Source organism: Akebia trifoliata, chromosome 12 (assembly GCF_017979445.1).
Source record: "Akebia trifoliata isolate Shusen 1 chromosome 12, ASM1797944v1, whole genome shotgun sequence".
NCBI lineage: Eukaryota > Viridiplantae > Streptophyta > Magnoliopsida > Ranunculales > Lardizabalaceae > Akebia > Akebia trifoliata.
Genome location: NC_141386.1, coordinates 32,946,169 through 32,971,555, shown reverse-complemented (window position 1 = coordinate 32,971,555; position 25,387 = coordinate 32,946,169). Strand labels below are relative to the sequence as shown.

Genomic DNA, 25,387 nt, shown 5'->3' with positions numbered 1-25,387 from the left:
TTAAATAAATTTTATATTTAAATAATTATAATTTATAATGAAATAAAGTGACAAGAAAATATTTAATCACAAAATGACATTTATTTAATATAATAAATACTTAAATTAATAATTGTAATTATATATAATTGTAAAAAAATACATAAAACCAAATTGACTCAATTGAGTCATGGTCGATCTTGGCAAAATACAAGGGTTGAAGTTTTTTTTTACAACTCTTAGACTAAATTCCTAGATAAACCAAACATTAGAATTTATTTGAGAACTTAAAACTAACTCCATCAATTCCAACTCCAACTAACTCTCGCTTCCAACACACCCTAAAGGGATTTTGGTTTCAAGTCAAAGACCATGGTAACAAGATTATTTTGCATTAATCTATTAGGGAAAACTAAGGTCATTGGGGGCATGTAGGTATTTTGATGAATATATAAAGTACCCTAAATTTTAAAATGAACGATGTGGTCCCTTGACTTAGGCAGTGTTTATTTGCGCTACTTTTCAGCGCTTATTGCTGAAAAAAAAATTAAATTCAGTACTTTTTGTCAAAATAGCGTGTTTGTTTACTCTATATTTTCAGCGCTTATTGTTGAAAATAAGTGAAAAAAATTCAGTACTATTTTGATGTTGAAAAAAAGTGTTGAAGCGGTAAGCACTTCGCTTTTTTTGACACGAACAAGTATGCCCTTCGTTTTTTTGAGCATGGACAAGTATGCCCTTATTCTTAAAAGGATATGACCTCTTATATCCCATAGATAAGTATATAAGCACCCCACAAATTAATAAACCCACACCATGGCTAAATTATTTTGTCTTATATGGGTTAAAAAATTTTGAATGAGTTGATTTTTGGTGAGGATGACCTTCTCATTAGTATATAAACACCCCACAAATTAATAAACCTACACCATGGCTAAATTATTTTGTCTTATATGGGTTAAAAGTTTTGTAATAAGTTGATTGTTGATGAGGATGATCTTTACATTGAGGAGATCATCACAAAAAATCAGCACATCCTGAAACTTCTAACCCTATCAAAACAAGTTCAAGAGCCGTAAATCGTCCCAATTTTTTTTTTTTTTGAAAACTATTTTTGACGAGTTAGAATTTTCAAAATGGACTGATTTTTGTTGAGGATGATCTCTAGACCATCCTCACTAAAAATTTGCTCATTCCAAAAACTTTAACCCACATAAAAACAAAAAAAATTGGTTATGGTGTGGGTTGCCCTTATTAATTCATAGGGTGCTTTTATAATTACACATCCTTCATTTCTATCGAAAATTATTCATCCAAAATTAAGTTCTTTTAATGTTGATTTCAAATTTTGGTGACTTGTATGACATTATTATTTTTAATTTGAAATTTGCGGGCTTTTATAAATAGAAATTATTATTTATAAATTGAATATTTGAGTATTATTTATTATTTAAAAATGAATTATATTTTAATTTTATTAGAAATAATATATTTTATTATGTTTGATAAGAAATAGGCATTTGAAACATGCAAATAATGTATAATATGATTGTAAGGGTAATAAAGATAATTTACCAGCTTCAGCAATGTGTAATAAACATGATTCCACATCTAAACAAATAACTTTTTCAACACTTAAATTCAACGCTTAATGCTATTCAACACTTATTTTTTTCAATTTAACAAACAACACCTTAGCTTTTATTTTGTAGACAAATGAGAAATGACCTAAATACCTTTTCTTTAATAAAAAAATCCTTCAATTTTCTCCCCAAACCCAGTTATCTTCCAGTTATTCACGATGAATACGTGGGAGGTATGTTAAGTCAGTCTAATGAAATTGGAGAGGAAACCTTGAAAAACACTTGAAAGTTCTTTTTGGGATTCAATGGGGCTAAGTTTGTGTGGATTTAAAAGCCCTTCAAGACGCAATATCGTGCTTTACGTGATCCAAGCTGGACAAATCCTTAGGATTGGTCTTCGTTGGGCATTAAATGGCTCAATCTGTTTAATTGCTTATTAGTGTTCAAGTTATTATAGTTGATAACTTGATATGACCCTACAGATGGGGATGGTTGCTTATGTTGCACAACATTTAAGGAAATGAATGGAATATTTGCACTTATCTTCAACGTCTCCTTTGCCATTTTTTTATACGTCGCACCAATTTTAAGGAATGAAGAAGGGGAAATTACTTAAAGGACCATCGCGAAGGAACTTCTTTCTAAATAGTCCCTAAGTTTTAGGCGGTTTCTTAATATTTCATTTAGTAAACTTTTCTTTTCTTAACAAGCCCTAGACTTCATTTCTCACGAATGAATGTCCTAATCGTTTTCATAAAAAAAAAAAATAGAATTTTGACATTTCAATCAAGTTTCAAAGACCCTATTCCATCAAAAAATATTTCAAGAGGAAGAAGACGTCATTTTCAAGGGTTTTTTTTTCACTTTTTTTCCCCATTAGTTTTTGGGTTGAAATCATCTAAACAAGCCGTTATCTCAAGTTTTTAGTTGATATTTCTATGTATTTTAGTTGAAAAAACTAAAAAATTGAAAATGGTGGGTGGTGAACTCGACAATAAATAGAAAGCGTCGAGTTCGATAGTAAATGAAAGTGGTGAACTTGACGATAAATAAAAAAGAGGTGAGTTTACCAATATCGAGGAACCATTTAGAAAAGAAAAGTTTACTAAATGTCCTACCAAGTTATCGTCGAAGATTTACCCTTTTGTTAAATTGACGATATTAGGTTTACTCCCTTCCAAAATGCAAGGTTATATTTACCCCTTTGGCCATAAGTCAACATTGCATTTTCTTAATGATTTAATAGTGAAATTTTGATTATTTTTTTTTTCTTTCAAAATGCTCTTCAAATACTTAAATTACAAAATAAAAAATTGGATAAAAAAAAAAAATCAAAATTTCATCGTTAAAACATCAAGTGAAAAAAAAATAAAAAACAACATTGACTTACGATCAATGGGGGTAAACCTAATCTTGCATTTTCTAATGAAGTAAACCTAATATCACCAATTTAATGGGGGGAGGGGGGGGGGGTGATTTTTAAAATCTCCATATAATTTTGAGCTTCTTAAAGGATGTAACGGTGGAGATCCTAAGAGCAAAAGGAAAAGAGACATGGAGACCATGGTTTTAAAACTTGTTTTAAGTCTCGTCCATGAACAAGACCAAGTTGTCTTTGACGAGTCATCTGATTTATTCGAATAGTCTCGTTCAACAATCAACACCCTTTGCCTTATTTGAGAAACACATTAGGTTTGAGATGATTTGTCAACCCGTCTCATTGGTGGACGATACCGAGGTGAATTGGATGAGTTGTCTCGAATAAGATTTAAAACCATGACAAAGACTTTAAGTCAGAGGACAATGGAATGCCAAACCCCAACTGCTCGAGAATCAAGCTCGCTACATACATATAAATGTGGAGCTCTAAATTGTTGCCTATTTTCATAATGCGTGTTCAAACATCAAGTCCATTACGAGTCAAGGACATATAAACAAAAAGCCCATAGAATGCCACTAGGTTGCAGGTTAGGTTTGAAAATCCGAATACATATGCGAGGTTTGGACCGCATGTTTGGGTATGAATTCGACCCAAAGAGGGCCAATAGCTGGGCACCCATCCCGAATCTGCCTTCCTCCAATCGTCGGACCCGAACCATTACACTCGTTTATGATATATTTTACCATCAAAAGTGACAAAACTACCCTTAATTTTTCTGTGTATTTCCTTAATCCGTGCACGTTAGGTCTTCTCGTTAGACGTTTTTAAGCGCCAAATCTCTACTGCGTCTCCTTTTATCATTTTTCAGTAGGGTTTGCTCTGCTCGTCTCTAATTAACCAGAAACACGAATTTTCTGCTTTAATCATTCATGGAGAAATCGATTCTCATAGAATTTAGCTCCACTATTAGGTTTCTTTCTCTTGATCTCTTCAGTAACAGAAGCGATGTCTACCCTAGAAATTGAAGCTCGAGAGTAAGTTTCTACCCTACTTTATTTTTTTCGTTGAATTTATACTATTTTTTTTATTATTATCTTTTAAATGTTTGATAAAAGGAGGCAAAACTGTTAGATTTCGTATGGATTTGTGTGTGTGTGGAAGTGTGGAAGATTAAATAAATTAAAGAATAACTACAACTTGGATTAACTCGATTTAAGCTCCTCCAATCCACTTAGTACTGATGTACGAGTAAAACTCCTAAGAACCCTAACATTCCATTAAAAGATTCTTATAGTAAACTTTTGGGTGGTTTCCACTCATCTCTTGGCCCGCCTTAGATTCACGGTACATACGACAATCAGTTGTTCTTTGAGAGTCTAATAAATTCATTTTCCTCATAGTTCACTAACCCCCCAAAAATTCAAATATCTTGCATTTGCTGTATAGATTGATTCTTGATTTATTTGCATTTTCATGGAAAAAGTATATAATGTTCACATGGAAAGAAAAGCTGGACTTATATGTAATCTTTTCGTACAGTGTCATTAAGATTGTGCTTCAGTTTTGCAAAGAAAACTCTTTGCACCAGACTTTTCAGATTCTACAAAGCGAGTGCCAAGTCTCTTTGAATACCGTGGACAGCCTTGAAACATTTGTTGCTGATATAAATAGTGGAAGGTGGGATGCAATATTGCCTCAAGTTGCACAGCTTAAGCTTCCTAGGAAGAAACTCGAGGACTTGTATGAGCAGGTATGTAGCATGGTGCCTATTTACATATAATATTCTAAGTTATTGTTTCTATATTTCTGAAACCATCTTATTTGTAAGTAACAACCAGAAGCCTTGTACAAATGAAATCTAATGTATCTAGTACTTATAAAATAGATCATAAAGTTCGATCTTCATATGGTGGCTTAATTTCCATTCATTATGCCATGTCAGCAACCATAGATTGTACCACCTCTCATTTTTAAAGTGAGATTCTATTGCCACACCAACTTTTGCTAACGCCACCCCAATTTATATGTAAATTACCAATGAATAAGCACACATCTTGGGGTGACATTAGTAAAAGTTGGTGTGGCAATAGAAGGACTATTTTTAATCTCTCACATTCCATAATCTGTCCTTGTATGCTTGTTCTATGAAAAAGAACTGTTCGATATAACAGTGTCTGACTCGCAACGGAATCACTACTTCTTAGGATCTAGGGTCCAGGAGGAATTTTAATGATTATGAGTTAACTGAGGTAACATCTTTCCTAGGTATCCTTAATTTTGACCGTGGACAACTTGATCGTTTGTGGTTGGATTACATCAAATTTTTGCCCTTTATGCATGAGTGATGGGGAATCTGTTGATCACATTTTAATGCATTACTCCTTTTGTTGGTAAATTTGATTACTCTTTCTTTCTCAGTCTTAGATTAGTTGGGTATTACCTCAAAAGTTCTCGCTTTTAGAAGCATAGGCTGATAACATATTTTCCTTCTGAAAAAGGCACCTATAAGCTATTCTTCCCTCAGCTATCGCTTGGGGTCTTTGGAAAGAAAGAAATAATTGGGTGTTCCAAGGTAAGGGAAGGAGTTCTCATGGTGAATTTATAGAGATTATGGGCCTGCTATACCTTTGGTCGAAATTGAGCAAGGGCCTATTGGGTGTTTCTTTTGATGATTTTGTGTTTAGATGGTATTCTATGTGTAATACATAGCGTTGTAGCTTGCTTCTTTTTGTTTGTTATTTTTTTTTTGGTCCTTTTTGTCTTGTTCGGTTGGGTGCTACCTCGGTTTCCTCCTTTTGTTTTCTCTTTTGTAACCTCCTTTTATTAATACAATTTTAGACTTGTAAAAAAAATGTAATCGCTCCCTTTTTCCATCTAAATCTGACTCTCAATTAATCCACCTGAAATCTGTATCCCCCTTCTTCACTTAAATCTCACGCTCAAGTCTTAATGTCTCCATTTAACATCTTTATCTAACCTACAACTGGACAATATTTCCTACTTATCAAAAAAAATATTTCCTATGTATCTTATTTTATTTTCTTCAGTCTGTTAGTAAAATTTGCCATAAATCATACTGTTCTGGTTTGTGTGCCAGCCCATCTTAGAGTACTCCTGCCCCAATCATTTGAAGTGGCATATTTGATAAATACATTTACATCGGATCCGTTTATTCTGCAGATTGTCCTAGAAATGATTGAGCTTAGAGAGTTAGATACTGCACGTGCTATTTTAAGACAAACACAAGCAATGGGTGTCATGAAACAAGAGCAGCCTGAAAGATATTTGCGACTTGAGCATCTCCTAGTTCGAACTTACTTTGATCCTCATGAGGTCAGTATACTGGTTTTAAGTATAAACTGTTCCTGTATAATTATCTATATCCGTCTTTCATGCCTGTCTATGGTTTTCTTCAACACTTCGTTTTGCATTTTATACAATTGTTTTATTGAATGGTTGCTCAAATATGTAAATACGGCAACTGACTGTTGGTTTGAATCTATATGCTTGATCAATTTTTGTATATAAAAACTCTTATTTTTCTTACAAGAGAATCATCTGTTTGTGATTTTATGCACTCTTCAAATGGTATGCGTCCATGATACTCTCTCTCACCCCCCAAGTCTTGTTCTCTCATCTTCAAGACTTGGACAATCTTGGCCGAGGCATTCCAAAATAAATTTTTTAACGATGTATTTACCAATATTCATTTTTCAAAATGAAGTGCGAACTTAGCTAAGTTGGTGAGATGAGTGGAGATTTATTTCCACGTCCTAAGTTCAAATACATTGAACCCAACTTCACTTGCGAACCACTAACCTTTAACGTATAAAAAAATATTCATTTTTCAAATTCACCCGTGCTAATACATGTATAACATACATATGCGTGCACACATACATTTTTCTGCAGGTCAACCAAAACACAGGTCACAGTAATAATAATAATGGTACTTGAAAAAATGGGTTGTGCAATGTAGTTTTTTTATATCATACTATTGTATATATATATATTTTTTTGTATGGTGATTGAAAAATTCATGGCCGACCACAAATCTTTAGAATAAGGCTTCAATGATAATGGTGACTGAACTATCCTTGATTATACTTTTATTGCCTAGAGGCCATAACGTTTTCATCGTTAACTTCTCTCTATGTTTTACATCCCCATCCCCATCCCCCCTTTCCTTCCTTTATGGATTTAATTATGACCAAAAATACATTGTCAGACTGATTATTATTTAGAAATGTTCCAGGTTTTGTATGGATAGAACATATCCTTTGAATTGTTGAATATCTTAGATCTCCCTTGTGAATGCAAACTTCTACATTACTTTGGGCGATTTCTTAAGAATTAGGTTTTTGTTTGCCTTTGAGGGTTTCATTCTGCAAAATTTGATTCATAAATCTGAAGGTCCAGTTTTTTCCCGATGTTGTTTGAACATGCTGATGGTAAGCTTTAAAACTTGACTATATCTCATTTCAAATTCTTATCATGATGCATTCTTTATGAAAATTGACCTTGGTTTCCCCATGTTCTTGTCAGTACTTTAACCTCTGGCCTCTATTCCTATTCGTGGTTCCTTGTCCTTGTTAGTTGCACTAGCATCTATAGTTTCTCTCCAGGACCCCTTTTGGATAGCAAGAACAGTATTGACCCTAGAATTGCAAAAAATGATTGCTATTGATGCAATCATTTTTATATTACCCCTGACTTCAGAATATGATGTAGCTTTTGCTTCAAGGAGTATTTGTATCTTGTTAAAACATTTACATTATTTGACAGGCTTATCAAGATGCAACTAAGGAGAAACGCCGTGCACAAATTGCTCAAGGTTTGCTTCCCCCCTCCTACCGTGACGTTCCATTTTTTTCCACTGTATCGATCAATTTTTTTTTTCCACTGTGCATGATCATTGTTATACTGCAATCGCATAGCATAACATATTATTCGACAATAACTGAAAAAAGAGAGGAAAAGTTCGCAATTTTCACATTAAATACAGAAAAAATATTTTTGTAATATTTCTTTACCAATTATGTTGTAATTTATTGTATTTACATTTACATGTTTAAGAAGCTTTTTAAGAACATGCATAAACTAAAAAATCTGAAAAAATGGATTTTTAATTATTAATTAATTGTAATTTATGAACACATGAAATTATGCAATGAATCATATAATAAGACAAGCATATAAACAATTTACAAATCCAAAATTCAATTCTTAGAAAATTACGAGTTATTGGTAATGTGAACCACTACTATGTACTCTATACATCCATCCCTAATCCACTCTGTCTGCACAATTTCTGCCACCATTATCATCATTTGTATTGCCATCATCATCCAAAAATAGTAGTCTTCTTCTTCTCTTTTTTCATTATTGAACTCACCAGTACCTCATCCACATCCAATGGTTCATCATCTTCTTTTTTTGTTTATCTTATCCTCATCTTCTAGCTCTAGGCCTTGGTTGCTACTTGGCCTCAATCTATCTCCTCTTCTCCTTTAACTTGAACTTTCTTATGGTGCTGGTCCAACTGTGACTTGTTCAACTTTTGCCCATGTTAATTCTCCCATCCAATCACTGGCTCATTTGTTGTGTTAATAAACCACGGATTATAAATGTTCAATTCGTTGAGTGAAATGGGATAAAAAAATCTTGACTTTTTTCGCCTCTATAATAATCTTTCATGCAACCTTTAGAGTTATTGGACAAACACCAAGTAATTGAGCTTCTTGTGCTCAAATCAATTTTTCTTGATATGAATTTATTTAACATTTAAAAATTCAACATATGTTAGTGTATTTATTTTTTCTCAAAATATGTTAGATTTTTGTGAAAGAATCTATTTATCATCTCGAATGTACTTCAATTGCGCACACACTTTGATACAAAACACGTGAGACCATGGATTCTTATGTCCAATCTTTTTAGACAAGGATCCTTCTTATGCGGATTCACTCCATAGCCATCCACCAATCAACTGTATTATATTGCATAATATTTAAGACTCTTTAATAGAATAATTATTCTAACTTTTAAGTTCTAAATGAATAAATTATATTTATACTTGGCAATTTCGTAGCTTTAGGCAGATGTTGATCTCTCTTCCTAAAATCCCCTTGCACTTGTTGTAGTGGTCTAGTTGTGATGTTAGGAAGGATTGGGATTGCGGAGTAATCTCTCTCTAATTCAATAACTACATCTATGACTTTGTATCACCTTTCCTCGCTTACCCTAATAAGTCACTATCAAACAGCTTGCCTTATTGAAGTACTAAAGGTGCAGACTGCTTGTCAACTAAGAAATGTGTTAGCAACTGAAGTGGGGCTCCTATGGAAGCGTTTTCCATCCCTCACAGTCGAATAGAGGCAGAACTAGTAAGGAGCCTGTGAGGGCAATTGCCCCCACAGAACTTTTTTGGATGGTTTAATATATCCTTTAATTTGAGATACCCCCTGTATTTTCAGCTAATTGCATGCCCCATTTGCCCCCACTCCTTCACCTCCCTCCCCATTTGCCCCCTCACACTCAGCCCCCTATGATTTTTGCCCCCCGCCCCCCCTTCATTTTTTTGAAGATGACATTGCCTCTTGACTTGGGCCTTCTCTCATAGACTAATTGGAAATGACCTAAATATCATTTTCTTCTACTTGAAACAAAAAATCTTTGAATTTCTCCCCAAAACCATTAATCTTCAAGCTCTTCAATTGTACCATTAACTACAGTTTGCCCCCACTACAAGACAATCCTAGCTCTGCCCCTGCAGTCGTACCTCAAGTTGTTGTGTTATAACTAGGTGTATGTAATTAGACTAAATGGTTACATTTCATACAAATGTTTTTCATTTATGGTGTTTGTCTAATTATTTACATCTCTCTCTCTTTCCTTAAAAAAAATTTCTCATGAGTTTTTCAGCTCTTGCTGCTGAAGTTACTGTGGTGCCACCTTCACGATTAATGGCTCTGATTGGCCAGGCTTTGAAATGGCAGCAGCACCAAGGTTGTAATCTCTATGAGTTTTCCGGGTCTTGTGGGTTCAAAAATTGCATTTTCATTCATCTTGATGAACCATGGTGCTATGGCTATTTCAGGTTTGCTGCCCCCAGGAACACAGTTTGATTTGTTTCGAGGGACAGCTGCAATGAAACAAGATGAAGATGATATGTATCCAACTACTCTTGGGCACACAATCAAGGTAAAGTATAGCCGCATATATCTTCTTGTTAACACATTCAATGCCATCTATTCTAAAAGTGCAAAATTTTTGCACCTGTTATGTGTATGGGGAGTTATTTAATTTACAAAATGGTGCTTGGCTGCGTGTTACTGTGGTTCACTGTTGCCTCTAATCAAAGGATAACTTTGTGTTTTTGTTTTTTGAGTTGTATACAAAAATATAGAAGTGTAAAGAAGGCACACAAGCTGGTTGGTCGGTTTCTACATTTGACACTTCTCAATTTAACCATTTTGTTTCAGTCTTCAGTTTTTTCTCCACTACGACATGACCCTAATTATATAAGCTTAAACATATTTCAACCATTTATGTTTCCGCCTTAATGTGTTTGGGGGTGCCTTCGTGCAGTTTGGGAAGAAGAGTCATCCAGAATGTGCTCGCTTCTCGCCTGATGGGCAGTTCCTTGTTTCTTGCTCTGTTGATGGATTTATTGAGGTATATTTTACAAGAAAATATTCTTATTATGGATGTATTTTTGTTTTGGTTCATCATATTCTCTCTGATTTGTGGAGTCATTCTAGGTTTGGGACCATATAAGTGGGAAGCTCAAGAAGGATCTTCAATACCAGGCTGATGTGAGTTCTTTTAAACTTGTTATATCCACGATGGAGATGCCTCTCAAATCTACATATTTTATTCGTTGACTTTCCTGCACTAATAACAATTAACCATGATAGCACATTACTGTTTTTACTACTACAAACATTTGCTAGTGTTTTATCCAGGCACGATTTTCTTAATTTTTGTTTGTAGCAATTTACATGCAACTCTGTCATTTGTTTTGTGGGATTACCGATGAAATTCCTAGTTAGAGATACTCATTTCAAAATTTTAAATTCTCTTTACCAATTTTTCTGTTCATTTCACTCACATAATAGGATTCGAAACCCCATGAAGCAATGAATTCCTTGGGGCCACCCTCTAGGGCTCAATTGACCCTCGACTCAACCAGTTGCATGTAGGACTTTCCAAAGGGGCAGTGCATGTGACCGTGGGATTAATCTCACCAAAGGGTGCGGATACCCATGATAAGCCAAAAAAGAAGAAAAAGATTTGAGTGTAGCAGAGATGAGGATGTGGAATGGAAAACCTAAGATATATAAAAGTAGAAATGAATGCATTTGCAAAGATGTACCAGTACACTTGGTACGTGTGGAATGAGTGACATGCGTTCCCCTTGGGATTAGTGGGGTTCTCTAAGAGGCCCGGATACCCAAGGTATCACAAAAAAGAAGAAATAAATGCATTTGCAAGAATATATGATTGACTCTACTATATGATAAACCAGAGCAAAGTTGACTGTGAGATTGTTTGATCTTGTGCAACAAAGGCCGATTACTTCTTCTGTTAGAAGGAATGTGTAATTTGAAGGCGAGAGGAAAATAAAAAGAAAACCTGGATTGAGATAATGAGAGCAGATATGAACAAGAGTCATGGCTTTAGACAAAATTGAATGGAGGAACAAGATTTGTTCAGTTGACCCCAAATTTTTAGGATAAGGATTTGGTGACAACGTTGATGACATGTGCTGAGACAAAGTAATCAACGACACTTTTGTTCTGTTTTTTAATGTTTTTAGGTAAGTGAGATCAAAACTTAGTTGACATCAATGAAATGTATGGAGAAGCCTTATTTGACCCCAAAGCCATCTGAATGTTACATTTTCAATCGAATATCTGTTTTTTGGTATGGATTGAATACTCCAAAGTGGACAGTAGAGTATATGATATATTGTTTTACCATGTGCTTGTTCTATTTAAGTTGACAGACTTTTAGTTGTACGGTTATTTGACGTGCTATAAACTATTGCAGGATGCTTTTATGATGCATGATGATGCTGTGCTTTGTGTCGATTTTAGTAGAGATTCAGAGATGCTTGCATCTGGATCACAAGATGGAAAGATTAAGGTTACTCTAATTATGTACTTTTGGCTTTTACTGAATTTTCCTCGATCTATTTGTGCATGTGGTAATTCTTAGGTCATTTTCTTCCTTTTGTTTCTATTGCTATGTTTTTCGTGATAGTTTGCACCATTAACAATTCCATTTCAGTATCTTTTATATGCCCTATTTTTGAAGGTTCGGCTATGCATAAAGTGTTTTTTTACTTTTAGCTGGTTACTTACCCCTACCCTTTGACACTAAATTTGCTTTCATTTCAATTTATTCAAACAAACAAAAAGTAGAATAAGATTGTCTTCATTGGGTTGCAACAACAGCATGAGCAATGAAATGGACAACAATGTTCAAAATCTTCACTGATCTTGATGTCTAAAGGAAAACCATTTTGGGTTCGTCCCCTTAAAACTCATGTGGGGTTGGTCATGCAGGGCCCCCAAGGGAGATTAGTCTTTCATGCTTACTTAAGATTGTTGATGGGATACTCCCTCAGTTACAAAAAAGAAAAAAAAAAAAGGGGGTGATTAGGCCAAAGTTAATAAAACCTTGAGAAAGTGGTGGTTGAAGCTTAATTTTGATGTGATTCTCGCCCTAATATGGATATAAATATGGGTATGGGTGCAAACACAGTTTGGGGACACCCTTATTTGGTAGTTTTTTTAAAAGTATAATATTTAATCATAAAGGAAAACTGAGAAAACAAACAGAAAGAAATGAGACAAGGAGATTGTCTTGAGAACAAAGAGCAAGCAAAACCAGATGACCCCCTACATCTTGGCATTCAATTCTGTATCGAGCTTTATCTTCTATCACTGTGCTGTGTCTTCAAATTTTTTTTTTAACCATCTTAATCCATGCCATCTTTGTCCTTTTTGCCTTTGTAGAGTCTTCAAATTCACTAAAGTAGTCCTCATTGGTGGCACCATTGATCTTCCATGCCAAAACCATCTCTTTTGACTTTCATTTCAATCATTTGTCCTAGCTTGCATGAGGTGTTCTCTTAGTGCAAGGATAAAGGTTCCCAAGTCCTCAGTTAGTCTTTTTTCTATTGGTCCGTCTTAATTTACTTTACTTATACATTTTACCAAGGTTTAGGTGCTTCATTCTTCAGTGTTTCCGAAGGAACAATGTGAATATATCTCACAAAAAGGTTGGAGGCCTCTTTGTTGGGTTGGCTCTTTTGTTTATCTGTTGCTGAATGCCTCGTCGGATGTGGGTTTCTCAGGGTGACTCATACTTCCCTCCTCCCTGGGTTGAAAAAGCAGCTGCTGGATCCCAGTGCTGTATAGTTGGTTCCTTGGGGTTTAGATTCTTTTGTCTTTTATAGTTTTGTGTCTGAAAGTCTCTTGGCATATCTACTATATTTTTCATCTTCTAAGGGCCTGTTTGAATTAGCTTTGGGCTTCTGCTCTGGCGGGGAGCGAGTAGAAGCTCAAAGCAGCCTTTAAGTGCTTTGTAAAATGAGCTTCCAGATCTGTTATTTACACTTTCTTCTTTCCGACTGGTGAAGAAATTCCAATTTGAAGATTTTTTCACCATTCCCGTTGTTTCATTCTGTCTTGTTTTGCTAGCTTAATGAGACAGAGAGATGGTAGTTTCTATCTTGACTCCAACATTTTGTTCGATTGTAATAATGGATGATCCACTAAACTACCATTTTATGAATACATGTGCTACTATTTGGTTTTTTCTTGATATTCATCCATGGACTCAATTTTCTTCAATTTCTTTCGTTAGCACCCTGATCCTTAGTATTACCATGACAAAATTTCTTTTTGACCAATTCCTGTGAGTTTTTCCTAATTCATGTTAGTATATTGGTTTAAACTTGATTTATGGTATTCAGACTTGACGATCAGCTTCATGTTGAATTCATCATGCCTCAGGTTTGGCGCATAAGGACAGGTCAATGCTTGCGTCGTCTTGAACGTGCACATTCACAGGGTGTCACGAGTCTTGTCTTCTCTCGAGATGGAAGTCAGCTACTAAGTGCATCCTTTGACAGTACTGCAAGGTTATCTTTAATTCATGGGCATTATCTGACCTACATTTTCCATAATGTTGCACACGAATAAAATGTTAAATCAAGTGATTCAGCCATGAAATAATTTTTGATCATTAGCAGCTTTCCATCTCTTCTCTTTGTTTTTGCCATTTCTATTTTCTAATATGTTGTTGTATTCTTATCACTTATTACCACACCCTCAAGAATCTGTAATAGTTGCTCTAACAACTAACCATTCGCTACCACACCCACAAAGACGCGAACACGTGTTGGTGTCCATTGCTGGTACAAAGTATTGCACATACCGACTCCCACGAGCACAGCATATTATTTCATGTTGAGTGATGTTTTCATTGAATACTTTGGTTTGTATGAAGTGTTCTACATAGAAAGAATGCATTTAGATAACCTGATATACATTTAAAATCATAAAAAAAAATAGTATATAAAAATTATAGCTGAAAACAAAATACTTGAATAGATTCAACTTTTGGTGTCTTCATTCACCTAACACATGGATCGCACGGTGTATAACACAGAAAGTTCTTTGAAAGCTGAATCCTTTCATAGTTTGCCACTCTAATGTTAAATTCCATTGGCAACAAAACTAAGCACATAGTTTTACTGATGGCTAGACCTCAATATTATTATTTGTGGTACTTTATGCAGAATCCATGGCCTCAAGTCTGGGAAGTTGTTGAAAGAATTTCGAGGGCACACATCTTATGTGAATGATGCTATCTTTACACATGATGGATCTCGTGTTATTACTGCTTCCAGTGATTGCACAGTCAAGGTAGGTTATCTTGTAGATCCATCAAGCTTTATGATTTTCTTCCCAAACCCCTTTCATTACTTGCCTTGCTTTCTGCGGCCTTTTGGAACTATCACTGTTCTTCTTGCAGGTTTGGGATATGAAGACTACAGACTGTTTACATACCTTCAAGCCTCCACCTCCTTTAAGGGTATTGTAACAAATACATCTCCCTTGAAATCAGAATGCTTTTATTTTTTGCACATGGTTTGCATTTTGATTTTTCTTGGATCTGATCCTTGAATCTAATTGTTTAATTTCTGTTTGAACTATTAGGGAGGTGATGCATCTGTAAATTCTGTTCATCTTTCCCCCAAAAATACAGATCACATTATAGTGTGCAACAAGACATCATCGATATACCTCATGACTCTTCAAGGCCAGGTACTTATTCTACACAAACTGGCACATGAGAACTAAGATTTAAATTTCATTCTTCTACCTGTTTACATGGTAATTTGTGAACTTCGGCTCAGTTTTGTTCAGTCATTTGACATCTTTGGATCATCAGTTTTACATCGGGAATGATTGTTTCGTTTTCTTCCTAGAATATGAACTATTGTGGCACATCTATGAGAGGTTTAAATTGGTCAAACAATATGATTTTTTTAATGCTAATTCCATATGCATTGTTTTGGCTAATGGTTGAGTGGTTCAAAATGTATATGACCCTTGTGATGCTTATGTTCGATATGCTTTTTTTTTTTTAATAAGAAAAAAGAAGCATATCAAACGTAAGCATCACAAGGGTCATATACATTTTAAACTACACAATCATCAATCATGTTTGATATGCTTATGATACAATCATGTTTGCTTCAGAATTTCTTACCGTTTTGGATCTTCAGTTTAGATGTTTTCCTTGTCTCGTTTCTGTTGTGTTGCATATTATCATGAAAATGTAATTTATGGTATGTCTCTGATCTGAGATGCGATTGATATCTAGTATTATATAAATTTCTGAGATAACGGCATTTCCAGAAGACTCTCTGTGAAGAATATCTTTTTACCTCTTTTAAAAACCGGACCAAACCAGTGTCCTGCCCAGGTTTAATCGGATGTCATAATAAAATTGGGTTGATAAATAAACCGTCGGTTTGTTTTGAATCTTGCTCTTTTATGAATATAAATTAAAGTAATTTAGGACAAAGCTATGCATACTTTCAAGTTATTTAATAAACGTAATCCGTCCAATCAAATTGAACCAAGGTTCAACAGTGGTCTGATCAATTTGGCATATTCTTGGTCCAAGCATTGGTTCGTTTTTTAAAGCATTGCTTTTTAGAACTAATATCCTTTTCAAAAGAATAGGACCCATATTGCCAAACCCAGTAACATTTTATGTTTACATAAAGAAAAATATTTTTAATCATAACAGTATTTACGGATACTTACATGATTTTCTGTACTACGATGAATCACCAAATAGAAACATCACCAAATAGAAACAATGGAACTAATTTGTTTGCTATGCTTTCCCATGTTAAATAGTTTAGTAAGAACCATGTACTTATAAGGTATGCATGTTGTTAGCAGTATTGGGCCGTATTGAGGCCTGAATTTTACATTATGAAGTAGGAGACATAGTTAGCCTGCTAGGCAATGTAGTCAAAGCGTTAGGTGTCTAGGTACATAGGTGATAATGGATTTATTTGTAAGTCAAGGGATTTATATTTGAAAATATTATTTTAATTTTATAAATGCTTTTGGTGCAGGTTGTGAAGAGCTTCTCATCTGGTAAGAGAGAAGGTGGAGATTTTGTAGCAGCTTGTGTATCACCGAAAGGGGAATGGATTTATTGTGTTGGTGAAGATAGGTATGGTTTTGTCAGATGTTTTAAAAATTTGCAACGAACGGGACAATTCCACCCCGGATTTTGAATCATTAATTTGCTATATTAACCCAAATATTGTAGCTTAGGGTTATCCTTTAATTTGAGATCATAGTAGTATTATCTTATTCAGTGATATCGCCTTCCATATGGCGTTCATAGGCTAATATAAAATAGTCTTTTACCAGGCAGATCTCAAACCCAAATACTATTTACATGTTCTATCTTAAAGTTGAAATAATTCTTTCCAAACCTTGGAATCTTGGATTCCTTCCAATTTGGTTAAGTGTATCTTTTTATGTGCGTGAATTCTCCTACGGAATGTGATACATACCTATCCATCAGCATTCTCCTGTGGAAAAGTGTATCTTGTAATGTGTCTGAATTCTATTATAAAGTTGAAAATCTCAATTATATTTATTATGTTTAGTTTGACTATGGAAAGTGATAAAATTTTTGTTGAAGTATTTAGCCCTTTCTCCACCTGTTTTCACCTGTAAATAACCACAATTTTTTATTATCTTGCAAGAATCACAACCTTCACTGATTTGTAATATTTATTACTATTGTACAACTATACATATTCTTTGCAGTGTATTACATAGAAGACATTGATAAAATATTGGTATTACATGGAAATTTTCATCTTGTCCTTTTTTTTTCAAGCAATGTTGTTAGAGTTGAATTAGACTGTAAAAGATTATTAACAGATTTTATCAATTGGTATTTTTTCTTATCCTTGCATCTTTCAAAGATGGAACTTAGGTAAACATTTTAACAAACACTTGCTATTCATGTCAATAACATATCTCATTTAGGTTCCTCATGGTGTTTTACAAACATTTGTGATGCGTAGAAGAAGCTATGCGTGTCCAACACTTTCCGTATTTTTCCCCAGAAAAGTAGAAACAAAAAAATAGAGAGGTTCAATAATGTCAAGAATCTTTTCACGAGGTTAAGAATGTTGAAATGGACCGATTTTGGAGATTGGTTTTCGTGTTATTGAAGTACTTAGATTGCTCACTCCAGACATCAATGCTCGATGAAGGCTCCTCACTCGAGGGATTTAGTATCTTTACTTGCTCAATCCACTAATGTGGTAGTTCCTCATATGCTTGATAGCATATACATCCCATGTGGTTAGATTTGTGTTTTGCACGTGAAGGACATCCCTTGATGGTACCCTTATTCGACTTTACGTAAAGGCCCACTTCCATCCTGCAAGGGAGCCGTGAAATCTTATCTTTCTTGATTTCCACTCGTGTGAGAAAGAACGATCAATTAGGTGAGTGTTCCGCGATAAGGATTGCTCCGAGATGGTTTACAAAAGCTGTCCATTCCTAATGTTGCCTACCTTAAAGTGGTTAAAACACCTAGGACTGCTGCTTAACTGTTAAGCCTTCTAAGTTTTACCTGGGCTCACCTGAAAGATATGGAAAGTATTTTAAAATTTAGGACTTGTAAGGTAGACCTTCTTGCTCACTACCATTCTTCAATTGCACCTAATTTTGATGTGTTTACAAGCATATGTGCCCGAGACAGGAAGCACATGACAACACACAAGGCATCACACCTTGCACTTTTCTTGCACCTAGCTCCATCCTTTTAAACACAGAATTGGCATACCTATCATTGGAAGGGAGACCTTTCCTTGTACATATTTGATATATGTTGAGGCTTGCGGAAGGAACTATTTGTGTTTTTAACAGGAAGGAGCTCGAGTATCACGAGGTCATTATCAACATTCTAGTTAGACAGTTTGAGGATTTCAAGAATGTATTTATTGAAAATTTTCTTTTCGATGGGGAGTGTTTTTTGTGAGAGGAATTTGGAAGTGGGGACTGGGAGGAATATTTGTGGTGTGGCTTGCCTATTCTTTTTGTTCTTTTTTCTTTTTTTTTCCCCCCTCTATAGGAGATAGGTATCTTCTCTCTCTGTATGAGGTAGGTCTGCTGGACCTTCTTTTGATTTTTATAATGCATCTTATATTCATAAAAAAAGGATTCTTTTTTGGTTGAAACTAGTGAAAGCTGTTGCTATATATTGTGTGATTTTTCCTTATATACACCATGTTCTTTTCTATAGGCCTACTGTTTTGTTCTTATTCATTCTGGCCTAAGCACATGATTGCGCTTTAACCAGATTGTTTGTTAATGATCTGCAGGAATATGTATTGCTTCAGCCACCAGTCTGGTAAACTTGAGCATCTCATGAAGGTAAGTATCGTCCGCTACTTAGTGGTAGTTAATCCATATACGGTATATGGATGTTAAAATATTCATGTAGTTGGGTGATATTCCTACCTAGTATCTTTTATAATATACTTGTGTTTTGAACAAATGAATTTTTTTTTTGCTCTACCCAATAATTTTTTTTTTCTTTTCTACAAGTTGAAGTTCCCCTTTCACCAAATAACTATTATTTGCTTATTGTATATACATCAAGTCCTTTATTTTAAATCACATTTGCGAACAATTATGTTAGCAAACTTTTCTTCTGCATTATCTGTTTGTAATCTGATTTAAATCTGCTGCATTCAAGGCATGCCTTCTAATTTACTTGAGGTTTTAATGGGAAAAACTGGAATTATAGTCTCCAGTGCCATGTTTGTGGGTCAATTTAAGCCATGTGATTGCATCTGTCAATGATGAATTAAAAACAAGTTGCATTGCCCTTGGGCTTCTTTTGTATCAAAAGGATACAAATACTGAACTAGTAACTTGATTGGCATGTTGACAAAGTTGTCTTAAAAATTATAAATTTAGGTTTACATTTTATTGATCATAAATGCAATTGAAAACCAAAGCCTGTCCCAGTAATCCTTACTTAACAATTATCACTTGTGGATATTTATGATGCTTGTGTTTGTGCACGTACACATGACGTCAGGCATGCATGTGTTTTGTGTGAAAATGTTAGATTTGCATCCCAATTTTCTGTTAATTGAGCATAAATCCCATACTTCCATTTTCTTATGGCTTTGGTTTTCCTTAATATCTGATAGGTACATGAAAAGGATGTAATCGGTGTCAGTCACCATCCTCACAGGAATGTGGTCATCACATATGGTGAAGATTGCATGATGAAAATATGGAAACCTTGATTTCCTTCGACTCAAGAGTGATTCCATGCATTGTAAAGAAAGAAGAGCGAGACCCAACTTATTTGTACCCTTTTATTGTTAAATTTTCGCATAATTATCCTTGAATGGAGATGCGGCTATCATTTGTTAGAGAAACTGAAACAGAGTTCAGAGGAATATATTTTATCAGAAAGTCTGAGAACATGAGCAATAATTAGAATTGGAGTATTAGGAGAAAGACATGCAACTAGTTTATTAAAGATGGTAAGGGCATGTAAAACAAATATGTAATGTGGAAGCACTGCTTCGAGTGGATCCCAAGGAAACTGTTCATTAAAGTGAAAGCAATGGCTAACTTTTCTGTTTAATTACAGTGAATGTCTTGTTCTTTGATACGCGCGTATTTAGATTAAATCATAAAAAATAATAAAAAAAGGGGAAAGATCTCTTTGGAGGTAGATCGGACTTTCAAAACAACTAATTTGAGATGGTTTGTTTCCAAATTCAATTAGGACTCTTTACAATTATTCTCTGCTTAATTCTATTTGATAGAATTACAATAGTTTAAAGACAAGACTTTTTAATACAAGACTTTTATATGCATTTTGTCATCAAATCCATTCTATCTCATGCAACCTTATGCACTATAATTACTCAACTCTCTTTTTTTTTTTCTCTCTCATATAGGCACATAAGTCTTCCTTGATGCATTACAACCAGGCGACTAGGACCATTGTTATGTCTCTTCCGCCATCAACTCCCTTTGTTTTCATTTTGGTTGTCATCATTATCTTTAAAGCATGGCTCTCTACCAGTTGGCTTCAAGCTTTTAGATTCAAAAACAGGAAGCACCGCCCAAAAGAATTAGGTTTTAACGCATTTCGGTTGTCATCATATGCATGTTAAGTTTTGTTTTCTTGTAGTGTAAATTAGACTTTGCCGTGCCTCCTGGGATAAAAGAGTAAAGATAGTAAAGTATAGGAGTATTATTGGAAAAGGAGGAGAGGGGAGGGGGGAGTTGTAATTAAGCAGGGTCCACGTTTTATCATATAGACTAGAGTTTTGGCACAAGCATCATCTTTAGAGTTAATTGGGTAAAAGAGGAAATATGATAAAGTTAGAAGATTATTATTGAAAAGGGGGTAAAAAATAAAAGATGGTAAAATGAGAGGGATATTATTGAATAGGAAAAAAGAGAAGAAAAGTAATAAAATTGAAGTGGGTGAAAAGGAAAGGTAATAAAGTAGGGTAAGGTGGACTCCACTCCATTGTAATATGACTTATACCCCAAAACTGTAATTGGAGCGGGATCTACTATTATACTTTATCATATAGATATTTCATAATTTATTGATTTGTTTTCTTTAAGGACTCTCTTTTTAGATGGAATTTGATTTGTCAAGGGAGTAGATTTATCTTGAATCTTGATTGTTTTGTGGGAGGCAACATCGTCCTCTTTTATTAATAAAATATTTTAATTTATCCCCTGATGTTACTTACCCTAGAATAATGATCTTCCATTGATTAGATTCCAAGAACCCTATTAGCACAAAATCTTAAGTAAATCTAATCTAATCTTATCACATCAATTCTTATCTTAATAGACTATTATCCTAGTCCACATGGATAATGATTTGGTGTATCACATTACCCCTTATGATAGTGTATCATGTCTATAACATTTACCATCGTGATGTCTTCAAGCCATATGAGACTTTTCTACTGAGTATTCAAGAAAAGATTGTTTGTTCATGGGGCACTGTGGTGCAAATGACATCAGCAGTAGAGAGAGAATTTCTCTCTCTTGGCCGCACATCGTCTGCCCATAGATTTCAATTTTAACATTTAAAATCTTAAAATGGGTCATAGAGACCACATGAATTATCACATCGTCAATTTAAAATCACAGCCTTCTAGATTTTATGAAAAAACTCATAATAATAATATAAAAAAAAATTCGAGTTTGATCCATGGAATTGAAAATGTATGGCTATCGAGGACCCAAAATTAAAATTAAAATTCAACGGTAAATTATTTTTTTTCTTTTTAAAAGTTCGTAGAATTTCATCCTCTACATCACTTGTGGCATCGGATTATGTTTTTGAATGCCACAAGGTGATCCGAGTTGGCCCTCTATATATCAAATGGCTGTTGAACTTAAAAAAGCACTCCTCATTTGAGAGACCTCTTGCATAAATCATAACCCTGTGATTTTTTGCTCACAGCCCAATAATCGATTGACACATGGAGTAGATGATATAAGCAATAGAGATCAACTTTCTCCCTCCTACCGGCACATCCTCTACTCACAGATTTTAATTTTAAGATTTCAAATTTTAAAAAAGATCGTTTGGCTCACATGGATAATCATATTGGTAATCGAACACCACAGCCTTCTAGATTTCATTAAAAACCTTATGATAAAAAAATAATAAAAAAATCAAATAAAGTTTTTAGAGCCTGATCCATGGTGTTGAAAATGGATAGTTATCGAACACCCAAATTTAAAATTAAAATTCAATGGTGAAAAATATCTATATTTTTTTAATAAAAAAATTCATGCAATTTCGGCTTCTACGGTACTGTGGTATTGGATCATGTTTTTGAATGCAATAAGGTGATCCAATCAAGGAATTTCATTTTTTCACTGTTGGTAGGAGATAAATTTTTCTCTCATTGCTTTCGTCACCTGCACCATATGTCAAACAAGTGTTGGGCTGTAAGAATGTTTGCTCACAGCATTGTGAGCAAAAAATCACTTGTCATAACCCTTGTCCCTTGACCTCAGTCTTCTCTTATAGACTAATGAAGAATGACTTCAATTTGTCATCTTCAGACTGCACGAAAAGCCCTTGATTTTTCTTCCTAGCTAGAATCTATTAAACCTCATCTTCTGATCCATGGTCAAAAAAGGTTGATTCTTCTATAGAAAATTCCATCATCTGCTGTAAAAATAAATAAATAAATTGAATACTAAGTGGATTGAGTAGTTATGAACATCTAATCAAGTGGATTTCATTGAAGAAGATTTCCGAGGTCTTTATAACCTGACTAAGATTTCAGCCCAATAACTTGAACTATCCATAGATAAATGGATTTTTTTCTTCTCCACTTTTGATTGGATTTTCCAACACATGGCTGACTAATTAAGATCACTAGTTAGGTATGAAATTTCATAAATCATGAGTGTTGTGTAAATGACTTGAAGTTTGTTGCACTATGCAGAGTTGTGGTATGAAAAAAGCATTCGTGTAGTATTTTCTTAAGGGATTTTCTATTTTTAGGGGTTTCTATTTTGTAGAGTTTTACATGTTTTGGTAACTCTGGGTTATATAAGTAGAGATATGTTGGGCTGTAAAAATTTATGAGAAAACAATGATTGTTCTTGTTTTTGTTCCGTGGATGTAGGCATAGTGTCGAATCATGTAAATTTTTGTGTTTGTGTGATTGTGTTATCTTTGCTATTTTGATTTTTTCACAATAAGGTTTATCATCAAGTATTGAAGAAATAATTTAAAAAAGAAAAAAGAAAAAAAATACAAAATATGATATTGCAATCTCTCAAAATCACTATTTGTCTTTAATAATAGGTGCCAATGTTTCCTAAAAAAAACAATCAATTTATCCATAAAAAATGTGTATAATTTATTAAATAGATTAATAAAATTTATTTATAATTTTATTAATACAAGGACTCGATTCTCGGTTTGGTTCGGTTCTATATAGGGCATGAATCAAGAATCGAACCAAATTGATCGGTTCTCTAATTTATTAACCCGAAACCAAAATCGAACCAAATCAATCCAAAGCTCTTGGTTTGGTTCGGTTCTTGTTTGAACAGGACTAAGTTGCACACCTAATTGGTGTGTGTAGCCTGCCAAAGCCAAAAAATATATTTTTAAAGGAGAAACAAAATTTATCATGACAATTTGAAAATTTTGTCCCATTCGATTTTTGAGAACCAGAACCGATAGTTAGCCGTTTTTCTTTGCGGTTAGAAAAAAAATTATAATGTTTATGGTTCTAAGTTTGTTAAGAACTGAACAAAAACAGACCCATTGACACCCCTACTCTATCCATAATTTATCATAAAGGATGAAAAGCCAAAAGACGACTGGCCTGAGAATAAAAAAATCGTGGTTGTTTTTTTTGTTAACGGCTGAAGATGAGAGTACTTAGGGTGAGTTTGAAAAGGATGAGTTGAAGATGAGTTTGAATGTATAAAAAATAATTTAACAAGGAGGTGGAAGAGCTTGAAAGATGACTAATTTTTTGAGAAGCTAAATCAAGAGTTTTTTTTTTTTTTTTTTCTGGCAAAGGTCGAAGATTAGGGCATTTTTGTTCTTTTTCAGAAGTTTAGAAGAGAAGACTAGGTTCTAATACTTATAATATTAATGGGTCAGGCATCTAATACTTATAAGCCCAGATTGTGGTTTGGCATTTTGTGATGAAAGCGCTTTTTTTAAAACTCGAAGTCGTTTGATAACCCTCGCTTCGAATTCTAGCTTTGGCGGGAGATTTTTGTGCTTTGAAAGTCGTTGTCCTAGTTCTTGATCTGGAAGAAAGGTATTCTATTAATGGTGTTTGCAATTTCAATCCAAATTGTCAAATTGACATCTACCCATTAAAGCTTCACTCCTAAAAGAAACTCCAATTACATCAAAACCAAACCTCTTCTCTAAAAGAAGAAAAACTGAATACTCTTTCTCATTTTTTTTTTTGAAAATCTCCCCATCACAATCTTTCCTATAAAAATTATTTACAGAATGAGTGATTCTTATTGTTGTTGGTTATTGATTAAGTAAGATTCAAGAACTCTAAGTGTGGAAAATCAACAAAAGATACAGAGGAAGCCCAGCTTGTCTTGGATCCATCCAACAAGAAGTTAAAGCCCAGTGAGTTTGTTCTTTACAAGAGAAATCCATCAATCTTGGACTTTAATTGTTTAAAAACCTTTCTAGATTTTGATATTTGTTGGCATCTTTTAATTTTATTTTCATAACTTCTATATATGAGAAAATTAATTTGAGACCCAACTAGATTCGAAAATGATTATTCCAGTCCCAAGTTGAAGTTAGTTTTAGGCTTTAATGATTGTTTTTGTAAGTGGGTCAAGAATCAAGATTGAATGTCTCTATTGGGTTCTATATTTTTCAGTTTTCCAGATTTGAATTTAAGTTCTTGTTTGGGACTCATGAATGTTTCTGTTAGTGGGCTTAAACTCAAGTATTTTCTAATTTCTCTTAGTGGATTTTTTTATGAGTGGTGTGAAGGTGGGACTTGGATTGGAGTGATAGAAACCAAAGCAAAAATTATTTGATCATGTTATTGTCTCTGTTTTGATAACCTCTAGTTGCACCACACTTGCCACAGAAATATCAGACACATACAAAGTATTTATTGGAATTATCGGGAGATTTGTTTTTTTCATGCATGAGTGAATCTAGTGGTTATAGACATTTGATCAAGTGGATTTCATTGAAGGAGAATTCGGAGGGATCTATATTTAACCTAGTTTATCTCCAATAACTTGAACTAGAAACTATGTGACCATAAAAATTAGAAACAGGC

The 25,387-nt window shown here is 34.2% G+C and overlaps 1 protein-coding gene across 1 annotated transcript; it reads left to right on the top strand.

The window, feature by feature from the left end:
- The first annotated feature begins 3,735 nt into the window (after positions 1 to 3,735).
- Positions 3,736 to 20,189, top strand: SMU1 (transducin family protein / WD-40 repeat family protein). Its single transcript, XM_086417878.1, has 16 exons — positions 3,736 to 3,977; positions 4,483 to 4,693; positions 6,124 to 6,276; positions 7,729 to 7,777; positions 9,868 to 9,951; positions 10,043 to 10,146; positions 10,534 to 10,620; positions 10,707 to 10,760; positions 11,998 to 12,093; positions 13,971 to 14,098; positions 14,759 to 14,885; positions 14,995 to 15,054; positions 15,180 to 15,287; positions 16,619 to 16,719; positions 18,899 to 18,950; positions 19,739 to 20,189. The coding sequence occupies exons 1-16, from the start codon at positions 3,949 to 3,951 to the stop codon at positions 19,835 to 19,837; spliced, it is 1,542 nt and encodes a 513-aa protein (XP_086274004.1). The 5' UTR covers positions 3,736 to 3,948; the 3' UTR covers positions 19,838 to 20,189.
- Positions 20,190 to 25,387: the final 5,198 nt, after the last annotated feature.